This window comes from Pelophylax lessonae (assembly GCF_965119305.1).
Source record: "Pelophylax lessonae genome assembly, chromosome: 8".
Taxonomy (NCBI): domain Eukaryota; kingdom Metazoa; phylum Chordata; class Amphibia; order Anura; family Ranidae; genus Pelophylax; species Pelophylax lessonae.
The window spans coordinates 238552059-238571514 of record NC_138775.1 but is presented as its reverse complement, the minus strand read 5'-3'; the positions used below and the strand labels follow the sequence as shown (position 1 = coordinate 238571514).

Below are 19456 nucleotides of genomic sequence, written 5' to 3'. Positions count from 1 at the left end.
GGGAAACTGGACAACATGAACAGGCATGCTGTTGGAGGGGGGGGGGGGGTTCAGGGAGCATAGCAATATACACAGCACATACCATGTTGTGGTAAGGAGGGGTCTGGTCAGGCAGTACAGTAATATACACAGCACATACCATGTTGTGGTAAGGAGAGGGTCCGGTCAGGCAATACAGTAATATACACGGCTCATACCATGCTGTGATAAGGAGGGGGTCCGGTCAGGAAGTACAGATCCCACCTCTAATATACACAGCATGTACCATTTAGTAGGGGGGTGGTGGTCAGATCAGGTCAGGCATTACAGTAATTTACACAGCTCATACCATGTTGTGATAAGGAGGGGGTCAGGTCAAGCAGTACAGTAATATACACAGCACATACCATGTTGTGGTAAGAAGGGGTCCGGTCAGGCAGTACAGTAATATACACAGCACATACCATGCTGTGATAAGGAGGGGGTCAGGTCAGGCAGTACAGATCCCACCTCTAATATACACAGCATGTACCATTCAGTAGGGGGGTGGTGGTCAGATCAGGTCAGGCAGTACAGTAATATACACAGCTCATACCATGTTGTGGTAAGGAGGGGTCTGGTCAGGCAGTACATTAATGTACACAGCACATACCATGTTAGCGGTAAGGAGGGAGTCCGGTGAGGCAGTACAGTAACATACACAGCACATACATTGTTGCGGTAAGGAGGGGGTCAGGTCAGGCAGTACAGTAACATACAAAGCACATACCATGTTGCGGTAAGGAGGGGTCTAGTCAGGCAGTACAGTAATATACACAGCACATACCATGTTGCGGTAAGGAGGGGTCTAGTCAGGCAGTACAGTAACATACAAAGCACATACCATGTTGGGGGTCTAGTCAGGCAGTAAAGTAATATACACAGCACATACCATGTTAGCGGTAAGGAGGGGGTCAGGTCAGGTCAGGCTGTACAGCCTACCCCACCAATATACACAGAACATACCATGAAGGAAGGGGGTCGGGGGGGGGGTCAGGCAGTACAGTAATACACAAAGCACGTGCCATGTTGTTGAAGGGGGTTGGGGGGGGGGGGGTCAGGCAGTACAGTAATACAGCACGTACCATGTTGTTTTTTGGGGGGGGGGGGTCAGGCAGTACAGTAATACACACAGCACGTACCATGTTGTTGTTGTTGGGGGGGGGGGGGGTCAGGCAGTACAGTAATACACACAGCACGTACCATGTTGTTGTTGTTGTTGGGGGGGGGGGGGTCAGGCAGTACAGTAATACACACAGCACGTACCATGTTGTTGTTGGGGGGGGGGGGTCAGGCAGTACAGTAATACACACAGCACGTACCATGTTGTTGTTGGGGGGGGGGGGTCAGGCAGTACAGTAATACACACAGCACGTACCATGTTGTTGTTGGGGGGGTTAGGCAGTACAGTAATACACACATTACGTACCATGTTGTGCCCAAGCCGTGTCCCTGTTGCGCTTCCGGTGTGTCGGTCCTTGGACCGGAGCGGGGCTGAGCTGTCAGGTGTGCAGTGGGGTTCGGGCCCGGGGAGCTGAGCTCGGCCCGCTGTGAAGGTGCAGCCTCCAGCCCGGAGTGGGAGGCCCGGGCACGGCAGGCCGGGAAATGAACGCGTTGCTATGCAACCTCTCTTAAAGGGGCCGCAAGTTATGAGAGAGGGCTGGGGTGAGCCAGGACAGATCCCTGCTTACATAATTCTCTGAGGTCTGTCCTTCACAGCACACACACACACAGGGCATGAGAGGACTGTCCTCCCCCCCTGATAGAGCTCTGCACCATCTCTATATATATCTATTGTATATACTCCACACCGCAGAGACTGTGTATACATTATATTACCGAAAGTATTGGGACGCCTGCCTTTACACACATGAACTTTAATGGCATCCCAGTCTTAGTCCGTAGGGTTCAATATTGAGTTGGCCCACCCTTTGCAGCTATAACAGCTTCAACTCCTCTGGGAAGGCTGTCCACAAGGTTTAGGAGTGTCTATGGGAATGTTTCACCATTCTTCCAGAGGCGCATTTGTGAGGTCAGGAACTGATGTTGATTGAGAAGGCCTGGCTCTCAGTCTCCGCTCTAATTCATCCCAAAGATGTTCTATGGAGTTGAGGTCAGGATTCTGTGCAGGCCAATCAAGTCCCTCCACCCCAAACTCGCTCATCTATGTCTTTATGGACCTTGCTTTGTGCACCGGTCCAAATCATTTGGTGGAGGAGGGATTATGGTGTGGGGTTGTCTTTCACGGGGTTGGGCTTGGCCCCTTAGTTCCAGTGAAGGGAACGCTGAAGGTGTCATCATAACAAGACGTGAGGGTTCCTGTGTTCATCTGTGACAGAACAGCGAGCTGCCTTGTTTACAGACCGCCGTTCTGTCTCCATGGGGAGCAATCGCAGGTGGCCGGCAGACATTGCGTCCGCCTGGACCCTCTGATTGGCTCCCCCTCTGGCCAATCGGCACATGTGCCTTATCACTCAATTGCCGCTAACACTTTTGAAGGTGTGTTCACTTCCAACCACCATGTATTGGTACTAAAAGATTAAAAATAAGTGCAGCGCTACTGAGGAAGCCCAATCAGGAAGACCTACTGAGGAAGCCCAATCAGAGGGACCTACTGAGGAAGCCCAATCAGGAAGATCTACTGAGGAAGCCCAATCGAAGGGACCTACTGAGGAAGCCCAATCAGAGGGACCTACTGAGGAAGCTCAATCAGAGAGACCTACTGAGGAAGCCCAATCAGAGGGACCTACTGAGGAAGCCCAATCAGGAGGACCTACTGAGGAAGCCCAATCAGGAGGACCTACTGAGGAAGCCCAATCAGGAGGACCTACTGAGGAAGCCCAATCGAAGGGACCTACTGAGGAAGCCCAATCGAAGGGACCTACTGAGGAAGCCCAATCAGAGGGACCTACTGAGGAAGCCCAATCAGAGGGACCTACTGAGGAAGCCCAATCAGAGGGACCTACTGAGGAAGCCCAATCAGAGGGACCTACTGAGGAAGCTCAATCAGAGAGACCTACTGAGGAAGCCCAATCAGAGGGACCTACTGAAGATGCCCAATCAGAGGGACCTACTGAAGAAGCCCAATCAGGAGGACCTACTGAGGAAGCCCAAACGAAGGGACCTACTGAGGAAGCCCAATCGAAGGGACCTACTGAGGAAGCCCAATAAGAGGGACCTATTGAGGAAGCCCAATCAGAGGGACCTATTGAGGAAGCCCAATCATAGGGACCTACTTAGGAAGCCCAATCACAGGGACCTAGTGAGGAAGCCCAATCGAAGGGACCTACTGAGGAAGCCCAATCAGAGGGACCTAGTGAGGAAACCCAATCAGAAGGCGTAACGCGTAAAGGTGGGAGGAGTCAAAGCCAGTGACGTCACACAACAATCACCAGTGTCAGCGTGGTGAGCTGAAGGTTTTTACATGGCCGTTATCCTGAAATTTCTTGTGAGTGTTTTTAATCCAGTTTTTCTTCAATAAATGATGGAAAACGGAGAGCACTATGGTGTTTTGTACTTTGTTTTATGATGTTACATGCTGATGACTGAGGAGTGAAGATGGAAAGGTGGAAGGTATACCCCTGCATGGGAAGATAAGGAGATATGGCTGCATTCCCCATAGGAGGAATCTGTCAAAGGCATTTTGACCACTGCTTTCACACAGAGAACAAGTGTCCTTTTCTACAGCGTGCTGGCAGGGAGCAGCTTTTCTATTCAGGATGTGGCTGCTTTAAGGAAATCAACTGCAAGACTTTGCAAACCTTTTTTTGATGCACACAGAATGAGTTTAATTGCTTTAACTGAAAGTTCTGTTGGGCTTTAAAGCAGAACTAAACCCATCTATTTGACGTTTTAAAAAATGCAGTTACATTCCTGGAATGCCAGGATTGCTAACTGTCACATTGCTTGTGCTACCAACCAAACTGTCAAACCCGGTGTTATAACGGATCACATGTGCAGCACCATGGCAGTTGTAGATCAAACAGATGCTAAGATGGCAGCTTCCTTGGCTTGTAAAGGATAGGAGGATTTAGTTCCCCTTTAAAGTTTTGGATGGAGTGGGGGAGGAATAGAACCCCAGTCTGGTTTTTGCTGTTATCCAGGACTCTGTTTAGAGATTTCCCTCACTAACTGCCAGTCTGCCACAACTGTTTCACCAGACAGGTACAAAATCAACAGGGATACAGACAGAAATAATACGCTGATTGGCTTCTATTTAAAAAAAAAAAAAAAGAAACAACTATTTTATCTCTGTCTGTCCTTGTTGGAGATTTCACCTCACTTCCCTTTTTTTAAAACTGTAAGTCAGGGGAAATAAGATGTAACACAGCCTTGGATAGCAGTACAAACTAGACAGAGGTACTAATCCTTCCCTACTCCATCCACAACTACAACACATGTAAAGAAGAATGGTATCCTTGTGCATCATAGTGACAGTACTATTGGCAGTGGTGTATTCAGGTTTTGTGCTGCCCTAGGCCTGACTAAACTTGTGCATCCCCTAATTTAAATATGACGCACCCCTTCCTGTAAAGGCCACACCTCTTCCTGTTTATAACCCGCCCTATCATCTGTACACCACAGACCACAACCACAGTCTATCAGTGCCCATCAGTGTAGCCTCATCAGTTCTCAGAAGGTCAGCCTCAGCAGTGCCCATCATCATACCATCATATCATACCCTATCATACCAGGAGGTAGCAGTGTGACCGCTTTATGGGGGTGCCAGACTGATTTTCCTCCTGGACCCTGCCCTCCAGCCCAATTCGCCCTATAAGACTGGCACTATACTAAAAGTGTGTAGCGCAAGCCGTTAGGGACTCTTTTTAGTGGGGGAGGCGGGAGGAGGCTGTTTTTTTTTTTTGTGCGTGGTGCAGCTTTTTTGCTGCCCCCCTGCAAAGTGCTGCCCTAGGCCTGGGCCTTGTTGGCGTAGGCCAAGATACAGCACTGACTATTGGTGGCAAAACAATAGCCATGGCAGGCCATGTGGCTACTATGGGGCTGGGGGTGGATCCTAATAGGGAGGTTGCTGACCTGATGGGAGGAGTCATCAGGATCTTCGCTGGTCACAAATCTTCTTTGCTTTCCATGTAGGATGTAGATCTGTTCAGAGGTCTGAGCAGTGTAGATATCTTGCCCTTAGAAGCTCTGCTACAGCCCCTAGCCAGCATTGAATCAATGAACCTCATATGCCTAAAATAGTTTTAGGATTGAAAAAATCCATAGTGTTTCCTCAATAATAGCCCAAAAAGAGTATATAGGGGGTCACTTACTCTGCTCCTCCACCATTCAGAGAATTTTTTTCTAAATAACTCGAAGGCCTTCTGTAGCAGAGATCCCACCTCTGTTCCTATTCTACAATGTGGGAAAACGTGTCCTCCCTGGCTACTGTAATGTCTCCCATTGACCCCTATATCACTATTGTGTCCTGTTGTAATGACTAGGGATTAGCAGGTACCACTGTGGCCAGTGGGGGTGGGGAGTACTATTCGAGCAGCCTAGGGTATTCACTAAGATCGGCATCAGGAGTGAAGTGTCTGCAAACCTGTTGATGGAAATGAAGTTGTTTTCTTCCCAGTGCTCCTGCTATCCCGCTTCTGGCATTTCTCTAACAGGTTGCTTTAAAAGAGAAGTTTGGACAAGCCATTTTGGGCTCTGAAGGAATGGCCCCCCATGCCATTTCTTCAGGGCAGTGTGCCATGACCGGCGGCTCCCCTGCACATGTGCAGGAGTGGCGTCATCGCGGCTCTGGCCAGTCACCGAATCTGAGCCTCGAACCCGGAAGGAAGACCGGGTATTAATGGACACCGTCTCCAGTGATGACATTGCATTGTTGAAAGGCTTCATTTTCAGGTAAGTTTTACATAATGTGCTAGTATGCAGTGTATACTAGCACATTATGCCTTCGCCTTGCAGGTAAGGCAAAGAAAAGTGCAGCGGTTTACAATCGATTAAAATGCATGGAAGCCAGCTGCACCCACTACTCCTTCAGTGCTCCAGTGAGTCCTGAAGGAGCAGAGCCAGTGTGCCCTTACTGACAGTCACTGTTCTTCACCAGTGGTGGCTGGTGCTCCATGGGCGGGGGGGGGGAATGGGGCGGCAGATGGGTCACAGCATACACCCCCCCTGGACCACACCAATTTGCTCGCACACCATACCATCCCCCCCCCCTCGCCGGCTCACTCACCCTGGACTGAAGTGGAGAGCAGGCAGCGGCAGCTTTCCCCAGCGGTGGCGGCTTCACCTGCGTCTCCTCCCTCCTTTTCCTCCTTGGCCAATAGCATGGCCTCTCCTTTACGCCAATTGGGAAACGGGTCTCAAGACCCGCTTCCTGATTGGCTGGGAGGAGGATCCGTGTGATAATAGCGAATATTCATTTGCCATTGTCACACAACTGGGTGGGCTTGGGGTGCAGTGCTCTACGCCCTGAGCCCACCCTTTTTTGAAGCCTATTAGAGTCTCTGGCTCTAATCACGTGCTTCAAAAAAAAAAAAAAATCCATTGGAATCCATGCGTCCGATGCTCTGCATGTAGATTAGGGGGCCGGACGCATGGATAGGGGGGCGGCGCCCCTGCGCCCCCAATGCACAAGCCGCCACTGTTCTTCACTCTGAGCAGATGGAGAGCTCAGTGATCAGTGGCCATGTGATCGCTCAGATCATGGTCTTAGAACAGCCATGTGACAGCGACAGGGTGAGAATTTAGTGTTTTCTAGTTATCCCTTACTTCTTCTTTAACCCTTTTACTGCTAGCTTCTACAGCGGTGTCTTCAGTAGGTTTCACACTCCTTACTGTGCATGTAAATCTGACAAGCTGACTGTTGGCTGTCAGACAGCTATGACCAGATCGCTTCCACGCACCCTGGTATCTGCGGGTCCTTCCCTCAGTGTCCTGGTGTCCTAAGCCTAAAGCCCCGTACACACGATCAGATTATCGAACGATCTGTCGTCCGTTTTTTGTGGCATGCTAGTCTGATGTGGAAAGTGAAGAGGTTATTTTCATATGAATTTTCCCGTACGACAGAATTCTACTTCAGAAGTGATGTCATGTATTGGATTGCTTTGTATGTGTTCTTTCTCTCTGAGCATGCCTAGTCTTGCTCTTAAGATTTTTTTCCATCGAAATCTGTACTAATGAGACGAAAATCGGACGTTGTATTACGGATGACAAAAAATTTATAGCCTGCACATCAGGATTTTGTCAGCCGAAAAGTCGGAGTTGGCTGTCGAAAGCTCCATACTAACAATCCGAAAATCGGCAGATCGGTCGCCGGACTAATTTTCCCTACAGATTTTCTTATCGTGTGTACGGGGCTTAACCCTAGTATTGGCTGGGAAGGAAACGAATGGACTGCGATCTTCACTCCCTTAGCCTTACTGGACAACAGGTGAGAAATAAAGAGAACCTGTCTTAAAAAAAATGCATCACATGGAGGACTTTTTTTTAATAAAAAAAAAGTTTAGTTTAGTTCAAGGAATTCAGCTCCTTTGTAAAAAATAAAGGCACACTATGCGTTAAGTCCAGTAAGGTGCATGACTTCTTCTGGGCTTAGCTTTGTTATTTATATCTGACAGCTTTAGGGCTCTTTCACACGGTCCACCTCCGTAGGCGGATCCGTGTTGCTCAGCGGGGATCGATCCGCGATCCCTGCTGAGCCGGCGGATGACAGCTCCGTCTCCGCTTGCAGAGCGCAGAGGGAGGTGTCTCAGCCCCCGCTGCCCTCTATGGGGGATCGGATGAGAGCGGACTGCCTGTCCGCTCTCATCCGATCCGATTACTGAACGGATGGAAAAATAGGGTTTCCATCCGTCCAGATTTCATGGACAGGATCGGATACGGATGGCAGCGGGTGTCAGCGGACATGTCTCCGCTGACATCCGCTGCCCCATAGAGCTGCATGGAGGATCCGATCAGATCCGCCTAAAAAACTGACAGGCGGATCTGATCGGATCGCCTGTGTGAAAGAGCCCTTATAGTACTTCTGGAAGACAGCTATCTGTTGACAGACAGCTAGCTGAAGCTGCTATGCCTGCCCCGCCCATCCTTCTGCCCAACTACAGAAGCCTTGATATTCTGTGAACACATTCATAAAATACAAAGGCTTCTGAGATTGGGCAGCAGAGAGGAGGAGTGGGCATAGCTGCTCTGTGCATTACACTCCTCTCAGATCCCTGGAAGGTCTTTCTGGAAGAGCAATAAACCTGTCAGATGTTAATGATAGAGATTAGCCCAAGAGATGTCATGCAGCTCTTTGGATGTACCTCATAGTGTGCTTTTACTTTTTACAAAGTAGCTGAATTCCTGGAATTCAGCTTTAAAGTTACACCAAGCATTTAAAATCCCCCCACCCCTACATACACAAATGTACAAATGTAAATGCACCCGTCGGGGGCGCCAATGCGCTAAAATGTTGATTGCATTACACATTGTAACATATCGCTATGCATTCCGGAGTGAGAGCAACATGGTCATCTCTTAACTGATGATCTGTAAGAACTTTTAAAGCATCCCCTATATAAAATATTGGAAATCGAAGTACACAATTTTAAGGTTTCACATATTGGGTATCAATTTACTTGGCGCAACCTCATCTTATATATTTTACAACACAGCTGGGTAATATATTGTGTGCTATATAATTCACAAGAGTTTTTTTTCTTTTTATACTGAAATTTTGCATTTCCTAAACTGTCGTGCTAATATCGCGTGATATAAAAAATTGGGACTACCGCCATTTTTTTTTTTTTATTGTTCCAAAATACTTTATTGGGTTTTATTCCAGCATGGTTTATATAATGAACAAGTATATAACAAAACTGTGATCAGAGAGTATCAAAATGATACAAACGGAAACAAACCAAAACTTAGGACTCTTTCACACGGGCGGTCCGATCAGATCCGCCTGTCAGTTTTTTAGGCGGATCTGATCGGATCCCCCATGCAGCTCTATGGGGCAGCGGGTGTCAGCGGAGGTCACCTCCGCTGACACCAGCTGCCATCCGCATCCGATCCTGTGCTGAAATCTGGACGGATGGAAACCCTATTTTTCCATCCGTTCAGTAATCGGAGCGGAGCGGATCTGATGAGAGCAGACAAGCGGTCCGCTCTCCTCCGATCCCCCATAGAGGGCAGCGGGTGCTGAGACACCTCCCTCCACACTGCAAGCGGAGACGGAGCTGTCATCCGCCCGGCTCAGCGGGGATCGCGGATCGATCCCCGCTGAGCAACACGGATCCGCCTGCGGAGGCGGACCGTGTGAAAGAAGCCTTAAGTTAAGTTGGCGGCGGTTCGCCATCCGGGGAGAACACGAGGCTTGCAGACAGAAGCTCATCGCGGGTATTTAATACACCTGTCTTTAGGAGTTGCGATTATCAGAATAGGCTCCTTGCTATAGAATGATCGATATTAAACATAAGGTGATTACCCTCACACTTATGTGAATGTCTACCTACCAATATATGAGCTGTCTGTAAACGCACAGTAGTCCTCCTCGTTAAAGTATCAAAGAGTTTGAGATGCATGTCTCATTATACAATGTACAGATAAAGTAAATGATATGCTCCGGATGAAGCTTTTCATAACAAAGCGAAACATGTTGAGCAAAACGCAAAGTACTGTATGGTGAATACCAGTTACGATTTCAGTTGACCCTGTTGACCGGCACCTTGATTTTCCGGGTATCTGTCGGCAGGAACCTCCTGAAGCGAAGTATACTGTTTCTGATTATTGTTCAATTGCAACTTCTCTGTACACCCAATTGTATATAAACTAAGATTTATTGTGTTACGAACTCATGTATCCTACAATGTAGACCATGCTATGGGTCTCACGTTCAACACTAATTTATCTTCCTGTAATCTTCTATGATTTTAATTGTTTTCTTTAATAAAAAGCGATTTTACATAATCAATGTGCCCGAAATCCTTGTTTCCCAATCCTTCCATTTCAAAACTTAAGTTAGCCGGCTCGGAGGCCTGGTGTGTCATATAAAGACGAATATCGGTCCCTTGAAGATAATCGCATGTGCGAAATGGTGTTTGGAGTATGTGAGGTGATATTCTAGGTGTGAACGTTCCTATGAGGGAGGTGTGAAGCCTGATGAAGGAGTACACTAAGGTTTGATTGCAATGTCGGGGGGGGTAAGGTCTAGCCAATAACAGGCGGTAAACAGAATTCAGGTTTGATCGCGCCTGATAATGAAGTGGAACCATCAGAGATAACAAAGACTTGGTGATGGTAAATCCCATGGAAAGTAATTGGGGACACATAAACAAGATATTAGAAGAGAGGTGAGTCAAATAAGGTTTGTCCCCCTGACAACTAAGGCGGAGTAATAGGTATTGGTTGAGCAGACAGCCAGCTGCCTGCTCTTGCCAAAGTATTGGTGCGGGAAATCTGGTGGGACTACCGCCATTTTATTCTCTAAGACAGGAATGTCAAACTCAATTTCATCAAGGGCCACATCAGCAATATGGCATAGTTGCCAACATTTAAAAAAAAATTCCAGGGACACTTTGCAGCACAGCTATCAATTACCACACCCACTTCCCTGGAGCTCCACCTACTCTACCTAATTAATCTCCGCCTACTTATCAGATTATAGGGTCTACTCAATATAGAGAGCATTACAGGAAATTAAAAAGGGAATTTCAAACTTAAGGTCACAGTAGCAGAGTTGGAATAATTCTCCCATTCAGCTGCACTACTTCTGTGTAACATTTATGGGCAGCCTGATTAACAGGCGCTTCCAGGGACAATATAAATTACCTGGGACAGGCTCCTATTTGCAGGGACTGTCCCAGGAAAAAAGGGACAGTTGGCAAGTATGATATGGTTGGCCTAAAAGGGCCAGTTGTATCTGCAAGACTATATAACTATACTCCTTGTGCTGCTCCCAGGAAGGAGTGGGGGCAAAGCTGGAAAGCAGGGTCTGGAGGAGGACAAGAGGAGGGTTGGAGTCATATGAATGCTGAGACCAGGGAAGGCGGAGACAAGCGGTTGCTTTGGCTGCACAGAGAGCGGAGGATCTGTAGCAGGAGTTCCTCTTTGCTGTTGACTGCCGAGGGGAGGAGGGCAGGCAGAGACAAATCTCTCCACTGCTGCATAGAGAAGCGCTGGATCTGGTGGAGGAGTTCTGTCTTCCTCTTTGCTGCCGACTGCTGATGGGGGAGCGGGGGGGGGGGGGGCAGGAGGCAGAGACAAGCCCCTCCATTGCTGCATAGAGAAGCGCTGAATCTAGTGGAGGAGTTCTGTCTTCCTCTTTGCTGCCGACTGCTGATGGGGGGGGGGGGGGGGCTGGGGCAGGCAGAGACAAGTCTGTCTATTGCTGCATAGAGAAGCCCTGCTTCTGGTGGAGGAGTTCTGTCTTCCTCTTTGCTGCTGACTGCTGATGGGGGGTGGGGGTAGGCAGAAACAAGCCTCTCCATTGCTTCATAGAGAAGCGCTGAATCTGGAGGAGGAGTTCTGTCCTCCTCTGTTCTGCCAGCTGCTAAGACAAGGTGGAGGACGAGACGACTGGGTGCTGCAGCTGCAGGAGAGGTGTGAGGGCCACATGAAATAGTCTGGAGGGCTTTGTGTTGGACACATGTGCTCTAGAGCAGGGATTCCCAAACTACGGCCCTGCATCTGTTGCGGAACTACACATCCCATGAGGCATTGTAAAACTCTGACATTCACATACATGACTAGGCATGATGGGAATTGTAGTTCCTGAACAACTGCAGGACCGTAGTTTTGGAATCCCTGCTCTAGAGTGTCTGCTTTCAGTTAATATATCATATATCATACAATCTTCAGGCCCAAAATGATTTTTTAATGCAAAAACGGCCCTGGCAGTGAAAGGGTTAGGAGACCGATCACCTATTGGGACACATTTCTTTTCAGCTTTACAGAATGAGAATCCTCTACTCCCATCTCCTTTATTTTCACATTCTTCTTATAACGATACAGTGACGTAATGATAACACAGGGAACTAGTAAGGGATCTCTCCATCACCCAGAAACAGCGATCATCACGTGCTACTCTTGAACGCCCCTAACCACCTGCACCACGCCCACTTCCTGTCTCCGCTCCTCCCTAACTCGTTCTGATTCGCAGTTTGACATCATGTGACGGTACTGCGCACGCGCCATGTGCTTGTTTCGTCCTATCAGAGCCTTATTGGGCAACTCTCGTGGAGACCCGCCCCCAAGCTTTCGCTGTTTCCATAGCACTGGTCACGTCCGCTTTACGGAGGGGAGGCGGGGCTTAGAGGTCAGTGTGACACCGGTGTTCCGTGAAAAATCCATACCCGTGAGAAAACCATACCCTCGTCACTTCCGGTTCCGCTACGGAGGGTATGGATTTCTCACGGTAGTTAAACATGCGGCGCTTACATTAAAACAGCTCCTCTGAAACGTAAATCATCTCCGCTCTTCGCCCTGTAACTGCCCTCATCTCCGGTAATAAATATAAAAGCGGATCACGGAGCCGCGATCGCCGTCACATTTACATCTCATACACCCGCCGCCGCTTTTATATTTATTACCGGAGATGAGGGCAGTTACAGGGCGAAGAGCGGAGATGATTTACGTTTCAGATGAGCTGTTTTAATGTAAGCGCCGCAAGTTTTACATTAGACACAGTGCCGTGAGAATTTCATGCCCACCGAGCATGCGCACTTGTCTAATTCTTTAATGTTCAATCACGTATCCGGGGCTCTGAGCATGCGCACTGCTGCGCTGCTCAGCTGTTTCAGCCCGGAAGTGACGAGGGTATGGTTTCTCCACGGGGTATGGTTTTTTAACGTTACACCGGTACATGTGGCTGTCATGGCTGGACTGGTGGACTTCAAGAATGAGGAGGAGGTGAAGGAGTACCTGGATAATCTGGGGGTGGAATACCACTATGCGTGCTACAAGGAGAAGCAGCCCGATGGTGAGAGGGGATCACGGCGTGCCATGTGCTGCGGTAGAAGCCTGTGTTATGGGATCCTTACTATTTTATTTCTCCTCTTCTGAAAGAATGGATCCACCTGCAATTAGATTCCGATTTTTATTGATGCTGAAGACTTAAAGTAGAACTATAGGCAAACATGTTTTCATTGTGGATCGAGCAAGGGAGGGTTATAACCCCTTTTGCCATTTGTGTCCCACTGTGGAGATTTTCCTTCACTTCCAGTCCCATTGCCAAACAGGAAGTGAAAGGAAATTCCTGTAAATCCAAGGGAATTTCTTGGCCCCCCAGATCACCAGATCTAGTGTCTCCATTGGAAGATTTTCCCTCTATTTCACCTCTGGGATTAACTCCAGGGGTGATCAATGGGTTAAATGTGTGCATATGGTGTGCTTTCTAACTGTGTGGGGGTTGTATTCACTGGATGAACACAGAGACCTTTGTTTTCTGGAATAGGAGAAACCCAGGATCCCTGTGTTCATCACTGACAGAACAGCGGTGTGCCGTGTTTACTTTGGCAGACCGCTGTCTTGTCTCCAGGGGGGGGGGGGGGAGCAATCACGAGTGCCTGGCGGACATTGCGTCTGCCGGTCCCTCTGATTGGCTCCCTTCTAGCCAATCGGCTAGGTACGTCGTTTTGCGTAACAGAGCCGACCTGCCGCAGTAAAACTACAGCAGCTGGTCGGCAAGTGGCTAAGAATGCATACTTAAATAGGTTTTTTTTTTTTTCTCTTTTCAAACCAGAGTTTAGTGTCACTTTAAGGACATTCTCCCTGCTTCCATGTGACAGCGCTGGGCTTGGTGATTGGCCTGTCGGGGGTCCAGTGCTGTCACATACATAGGTGTTTATTGGTAGAAAGTGGTGACACTACTGATGGCTAGGAGGAGGCGTGGCCACAGAAACCTGCAATGTTTATTGGTAGAAAGTGGTGACACTACTGATGGCTAGGAGGAGGCGTGGCCAAACAAACCTGCTATTTTTCTTACAGATAACATTTCATCATATAGTCATAGTCAGCATAGATGTACATTAAAGAGGAAGTAAACCCTCCTCTACAACTTGTACCTATAGGTAAGCCTATGATAAGACTTACATATAGATACTGTAAATATCTCCTAAACATGCACCGTTTAGGAGATATTTACCTTACATGCAGCCAGTGACATCACTGGCGCATGTGCTCTGAAGGAACGGCCGCTGGTGCCGTTCCTTCAGAGTCCCGTGCGTGACTGTCGGCTCCCACGTGCGTGCGCGGGAGTGACGTCACCGCGGCTCCGGCCAAACAGATGGCCTGATGCCGCGATCCCGGAAGACGGGCGACTGAACATGTCGCCCGTCATAGAGGTGAGTGAGCGGCACGGTGGGGGCTCGTTCTAAGGTAAGTATTGCATAATGAGCTAGTACTAGTTCATTATGTCTTTCTCTTGCAGGGTGGAAAAAAAAAAAAAAAAGAGTTTACAACCTCTTTAATAAGTCATTAGCTGGGATTTTAGTGCTGCATATTGAGGAATGTAATGTTAATCACATGTCACCATTCTTTTCCAGGCTGTCATCGTTTAGCTGAATACTTGGAAAACATTAAGAAAGATTTTGTAGCAACGGCAAAAGTGCTGAAACACAACTGTGAGGAGAACGGGCAGAGCGAGAGCTGCTTCAAGTTGGGGGCTTATCACATAACTGGAAAAGGTAGGTGCCTGAAGATACTCATTCCAAGAGTCTGTCCTGCCTCAACACAGGGCAGCACTTATGGAAAGCGGGAAAAACACTTGATGGAATTCTTCATCATTCTTTTGTCTTTGCAACGGTCAGAATATTTATTACATGTCCCTATAATGAACAATGTACTCCATTTTATTCTCCTAAAACACTTCATGATGCTTGCTGTTAGCACTGCTTAAAGTGTAAACCCTTAGGACCCTTTCACACAAACGGACCAATTGGGTCTGCCTGCCGGTTTTTCAGGCGAACCCGATTGGGCCACACATTCTGCTCTATGGGGAGGCAGATGTCAGTAGACATGAATCTGCTGACATCCGCCTGGCATCTGATCCAACAAGATCCTCTGAAAACTGACTAATGCCTCGTTTCCACTGAGTGGTACGGTACGGTTCGAAGCGGTACACCTTGCGTTTCCACCGCCAATAGTACCCTTTCATGATAGGCGTGGTGTAGCCTGAAAGCAGTGATTAACGATTCTCTGTCAACCAATCAAAGTTCTGCAGAGTGTAGCTCCACCTTGTTGGTACGGTACTAATGTGCTTGGTACCCCAACGAAAGGGTCCCAAAAAAGTGGTACGGTACGGTTCGGAATTAGGGTACCATTCACAATGGAAACGGCAAAAATTGCGTACCGCACCGAACCGAGCCATAAGGGTCCTTTGCCACGAGCATTCCGATCAGATCCCCCTGTCAGTTTTTCAGGTGGATCTGATCTGATCCTCCATGCATCCCTATGGGGCAGTGGATGTCAGTGGAGACATGTCCGCTGACACCCGCTGCCATCCGCATCCGATCCTGTCTGTGAAATCCGGACAGATGGAAACCATTTTCCATCCGTCCAGGGGATCGGATGAGAGCGGACAAGCGGTCCACTCTCATCCGATTCCCCCATAGAGATGCATGGGGCTCTGACACCTCCCTCTCTGCACACAGAGCTGAGAGGAGAAAAGAAGCGCTCTGAGCAATTAAACTTACAGGGGTCTAAAGAAGTACCGAAGGATCATGGAACGCAGATACAATTAATGCCCATAAACAGTAAAAAGATATTCAAGTCCATAATATGGGATATGGGGTCCCAAAGAGTTACAGTGCTATGAGGAGTGATGCATGTGAACTGCAAAAAGGGCTGGCTCTGAGACACAGGGAAGTCAATTCTGCGGATAGGAACAAATAGAAGAACACACAGAGCGCCTCTAAGTGCAGTATTTATTGATGACAATGGAAGCACAGAATGTAGTAACTCACATAGAAAGTTAGGTATCAACGGCTTGTAATGGCTCCGGTGGTCCGTGGAGGAAGGCTGTAAGGTCCAGGTGTCCCGGAAAGATGGATGTAGGCAGCCGATGAGATGGAACCGGTAGACGGAAATGACCGGTCGGGCGTCTTCCGTGTACAGCTGATGTCCGGGGACCAGGTTGGAACATAGCGTACGCCACGTGACGTCACTGGAGCAAAAGGTGACACGACGCCAAGCTCACAATGGGCATGCGCGCTCTTTTTTCAAGTGTTGGATCGAAAAAAGTGCACACAGAGCGGAGAGGGAGCTGTCACCTTCCTGCTCAGTGGGGATCTGTGTTTACGATCCCCTGCTGAGCAGCTCGGATCCGCCTACAGTGTGAAAGAGCCCTTATGGCCAAATATTCGCCATCCGTCTAGCAGGTCGGATGAAAACGGACAGGCTGTCTGTTTTCAACCGATCTCCCCATAGAGGAGAGCAGGACTCTAACAGGTTCGTGTCTGCATAATGAGCGAAGACGGATCTGTCATGCGCCTGCTCAAGACCACTCAAAACTGATCCACCCCATGTGAAAGGGGCCTTACACATACCCAGTAACATATTTGGTATATACTGTATTTATTTGACCACCTCTTTTAGTTTATACCAAAAATCATGTGACCTAAAAAATTTTATTCCGCAGGAAATTTATAATGTTTTTTGGGGGGGGGGCTTTAAATAATCATCAGACCTAAAATGTGCATTTTAATGTGGGCAAAAAAAAGGAGAAATAGTGGCTCCGGCAGCGAAGTTTCCATGGGGTATTCGTATATATGAGTGGTCTTAACACTGCGTCCCCTCTCACCACCTTCCGCCGCTTGCCTGGGCTTTCCTGTCCAATGGGAGACCCAAGAGGCCGGCCGGCACATCCGCCGCTAGGCTGGAGACCCAAAGAAAGCCGAGATTGGCTTTGATCTGATCTCGGATGTAGTAACCTGGAAGCGACATCATGATCTCACTTCCAGTTTACTGGCATCCTAAAGGTGTCAGTTTGAAAAAATCGAAAGTATTCATAAATGCAGATCTTGGCGTTTTAAATGCTTTCAAGTGCAAAAGAGGGTACCTGTCACGTGCCTATTGCTGTCACAGGAATACGTAAATTCCTTGCAACAGCAATAAAAAAAAAAAAAATGTAACCACTTGAGGACTGCTGCACGCAGATATAATGCAGCAGGGCGGCCCTCCTGCGCGAACTGATGTACATGTATGTGGGCTCATGCTCTAGGTCTGGGGCACACGTGCCTGCCACCGGTGATCTGCTCCCACTGTGATTGGACACAGCGGAGCCAATCAGCAGCTTCCTCCAGTTAGGCCCCCCCCCAACCACACACAGTTAGAAAGCACTCCCTAGGAGCACACTTAACCATTTGATTGCCCTGATGTTAACCCCTTCAGCGACAGTGCATTTTTTTTGTTTTTTTAGCACTGATCACTGTATTGGTGTCACTGGTCCCTGAAAAGTGTCACTTAGTGTTAGATTTGTCTGCCACAATGTCACAGTCCCATTAAAAATCGCTCATCGCCGCCATTATTAGAAAAAAAAAAAATTCCCTAAATCTATCCCATAGTTTGTAAATAATAACTTTTGTGCAAACCAATCAATATATACTTATTGGAATTATTTAACAAAAATATAGCAGAATACATATTGACCTAAATTTAATGAATACATTTGATTTTACTTTTTTTTTCTAATAGGTATGTTTTATAGCATAAAGTAAAAATAAATATATATTTTTCCAAAATTGTCAGTCTTTTTTTTTTTTTTTTTTTTTTTTTTTGTCTAAAGCGCAGAAAATAACAACTGCAGACCTGATCAAAACCAAAAGAAAGCTCTATTTGTGGGAAAAAGGGGACATAAATATTATCTGGGCACAGGGTTGCTCGCCAGCGCAGTTGTCGGTTATATTAACCCAGTGCATATCGCAAACAATGGCCTGGTCATTAAGGGGGTAAAATCTTCTGGGTCTGAAGTGGTTAAAGCAACAGTGCACAAATAAAAAAAAAATAATATAAATATTAATAATTAAAAAAAATAAATAAATAAAGGTAAAGTGCCCCTGTGCTATCATGCCTCTGCCTATAGTAGTCATGCTTGTAACGGTCAGCCTTGCAATGCCTCATGGGAATTTTAGTTCTGCAACAGCTGGAGGGCCACCGGTTTGAGACCCCTGCTGTAAAAGGCTTTTAAAGCGTCCCCTATGGTTAGTAAAATTTATGTTGTTTCTCACGCTTGTGCGAGCGTGCACAATTTTAAAGCGTGACATGTTTGTTTTCTATTTACTCGGCGTTACTTCCTCTTTTATATTTTACAAAAAGATTGTGTTAGCTATTGTGTTTTTTTGCATTAAAATTAAAAATGTATTTTTTTACATTTTTATTTTATTTTTTTTCCTCCCAAAAACTGTTTGAAAAACCGCTGTGCAAATACTATGACATAAAAATGCAAAACCTACCAATTCATTCTCTAGGGCCTTTGCTTTAAAAAAAAAAAATATAATGTTTGGGGGTTCCAACTAGTTTATAAGCAAAAAAAAAAAAACAGATTTTCACATGTAAACAGTGCCAGAAAATGCCTGGTCTTCAAGTGGTTAAATTGAATCTTGTGTAATCTATTGCATTTGTACCCTGCAGGGGGAGTACCATTGGATCTGCAAGCTGCTTATAGCTGCTTCCTAAAATCTTGCAACAAGGGAGGGAGAAAATCCTTAGACTCCTGCCATAACGTCGGCTTGCTATTACAGGACGGTCATGTGAACGATAAGAAACCTGACCCCATTGCTGCCAGAGACTATTACACCAAGGCCTGCGATAGCAAATTTTCTGCAAGCTGCTTTAACCTGAGTGCAATGTACTTGCAAGGAACTCCTGAGCTACCCAAGGACATGAGCAAAGCCCTGCACTACTCTGAGAGAGCCTGCGAGCTGGGACACATATGGGCATGCGCAAATGCCAGCCGAATGTATAAACTGGGGGATGGGGTCAGTAAAGATGGCGTCAAAGCAGAATCCTTGAAAAACCACGCTAAAGAACTACACAGACAACAAAAGGAAGCAGAACAGATAACCTTTGGAGAATAAAGGAAAAGGATTGTACATAGAAGATTTATAGCGATTTTCTCCAGGTGTGACCTGGGATTAGTACATCCAACAGGCTGACAATAATATTTGTCAGAAGTATCCATCTCAGGCTTTCTACACTTTTTAAATCCGTAATGTTTGATTTTTCCTTGAGGGACACCGACTCTCTTCCTTACCTGTCTCTTTAACCGCTTGCCGACCGCCGCACGACTTTTTACTGCGGTGGTCAGCCCCTCACAGACAAAGTGACGTAGTACTACGTCGGTCGCCTGTGAGGCTCTAGGGGGCGAGCGCGCGCCGCCGGAGGCGCGCTCCCGTCCGTTCCATTAGCAGTCCGCGCGAGTGACCGGGGGGGAACCTGATTTCCGCCAGTCACTCGCGATCTCCCCGTGGAGAGGGAGAAAGGCAGGCGGCTAATGTAAACAAAG

General features: G+C 47.5%; 2 protein-coding genes across 2 annotated transcripts in view; one reads left to right on the top strand and one right to left on the bottom strand.

Moving 5' to 3' along the window:
* ZYG11B (zyg-11 family member B, cell cycle regulator) overlaps positions 1-1626 on the bottom strand; it is an 87691-nt gene extending 86065 nt beyond the window's left edge. Inside the window, exon 1 of the mRNA XM_082266026.1 lies at positions 1448-1626. Within this exon, the coding sequence (XP_082122152.1) occupies positions 1448-1450 (3 nt within the window). The 5' untranslated portion in view covers positions 1451-1626. The remainder of the gene's footprint in view (positions 1-1447) is intronic.
* Positions 1627-12810: 11184 nt separating this feature from the next.
* Positions 12811-19059, top strand: COA7 (cytochrome c oxidase assembly factor 7). The gene is made up of 3 exons (XM_082265936.1): positions 12811-12934; positions 14499-14639; positions 18583-19059. Exons 1-3 carry the CDS (start codon positions 12829-12831, stop codon positions 19026-19028), a joined length of 693 nt encoding a protein of 230 aa, XP_082122062.1. The 5' UTR covers positions 12811-12828; the 3' UTR covers positions 19029-19059.
* Positions 19060-19456: the final 397 nt, after the last annotated feature.

Excerpts from the sequence above, each read along its gene's own strand:
- COA7 (XM_082265936.1), top strand. The coding sequence starts at position 12,829 with ATGGCTGGACTGGTGGACTTCAAGAATGAGGAGGAGGTGAAGGAGTAC. Across the intron at positions 12,935-14,498 it reads CAAGGAGAAGCAGCCCGATG|GCTGTCATCGTTTAGCTGAA; the intron begins GTGAGAGGGGAT and ends ATTCTTTTCCAG. Across the intron at positions 14,640-18,582 it reads TTATCACATAACTGGAAAAG|GGGGAGTACCATTGGATCTG; the intron begins GTAGGTGCCTGA and ends TGTACCCTGCAG.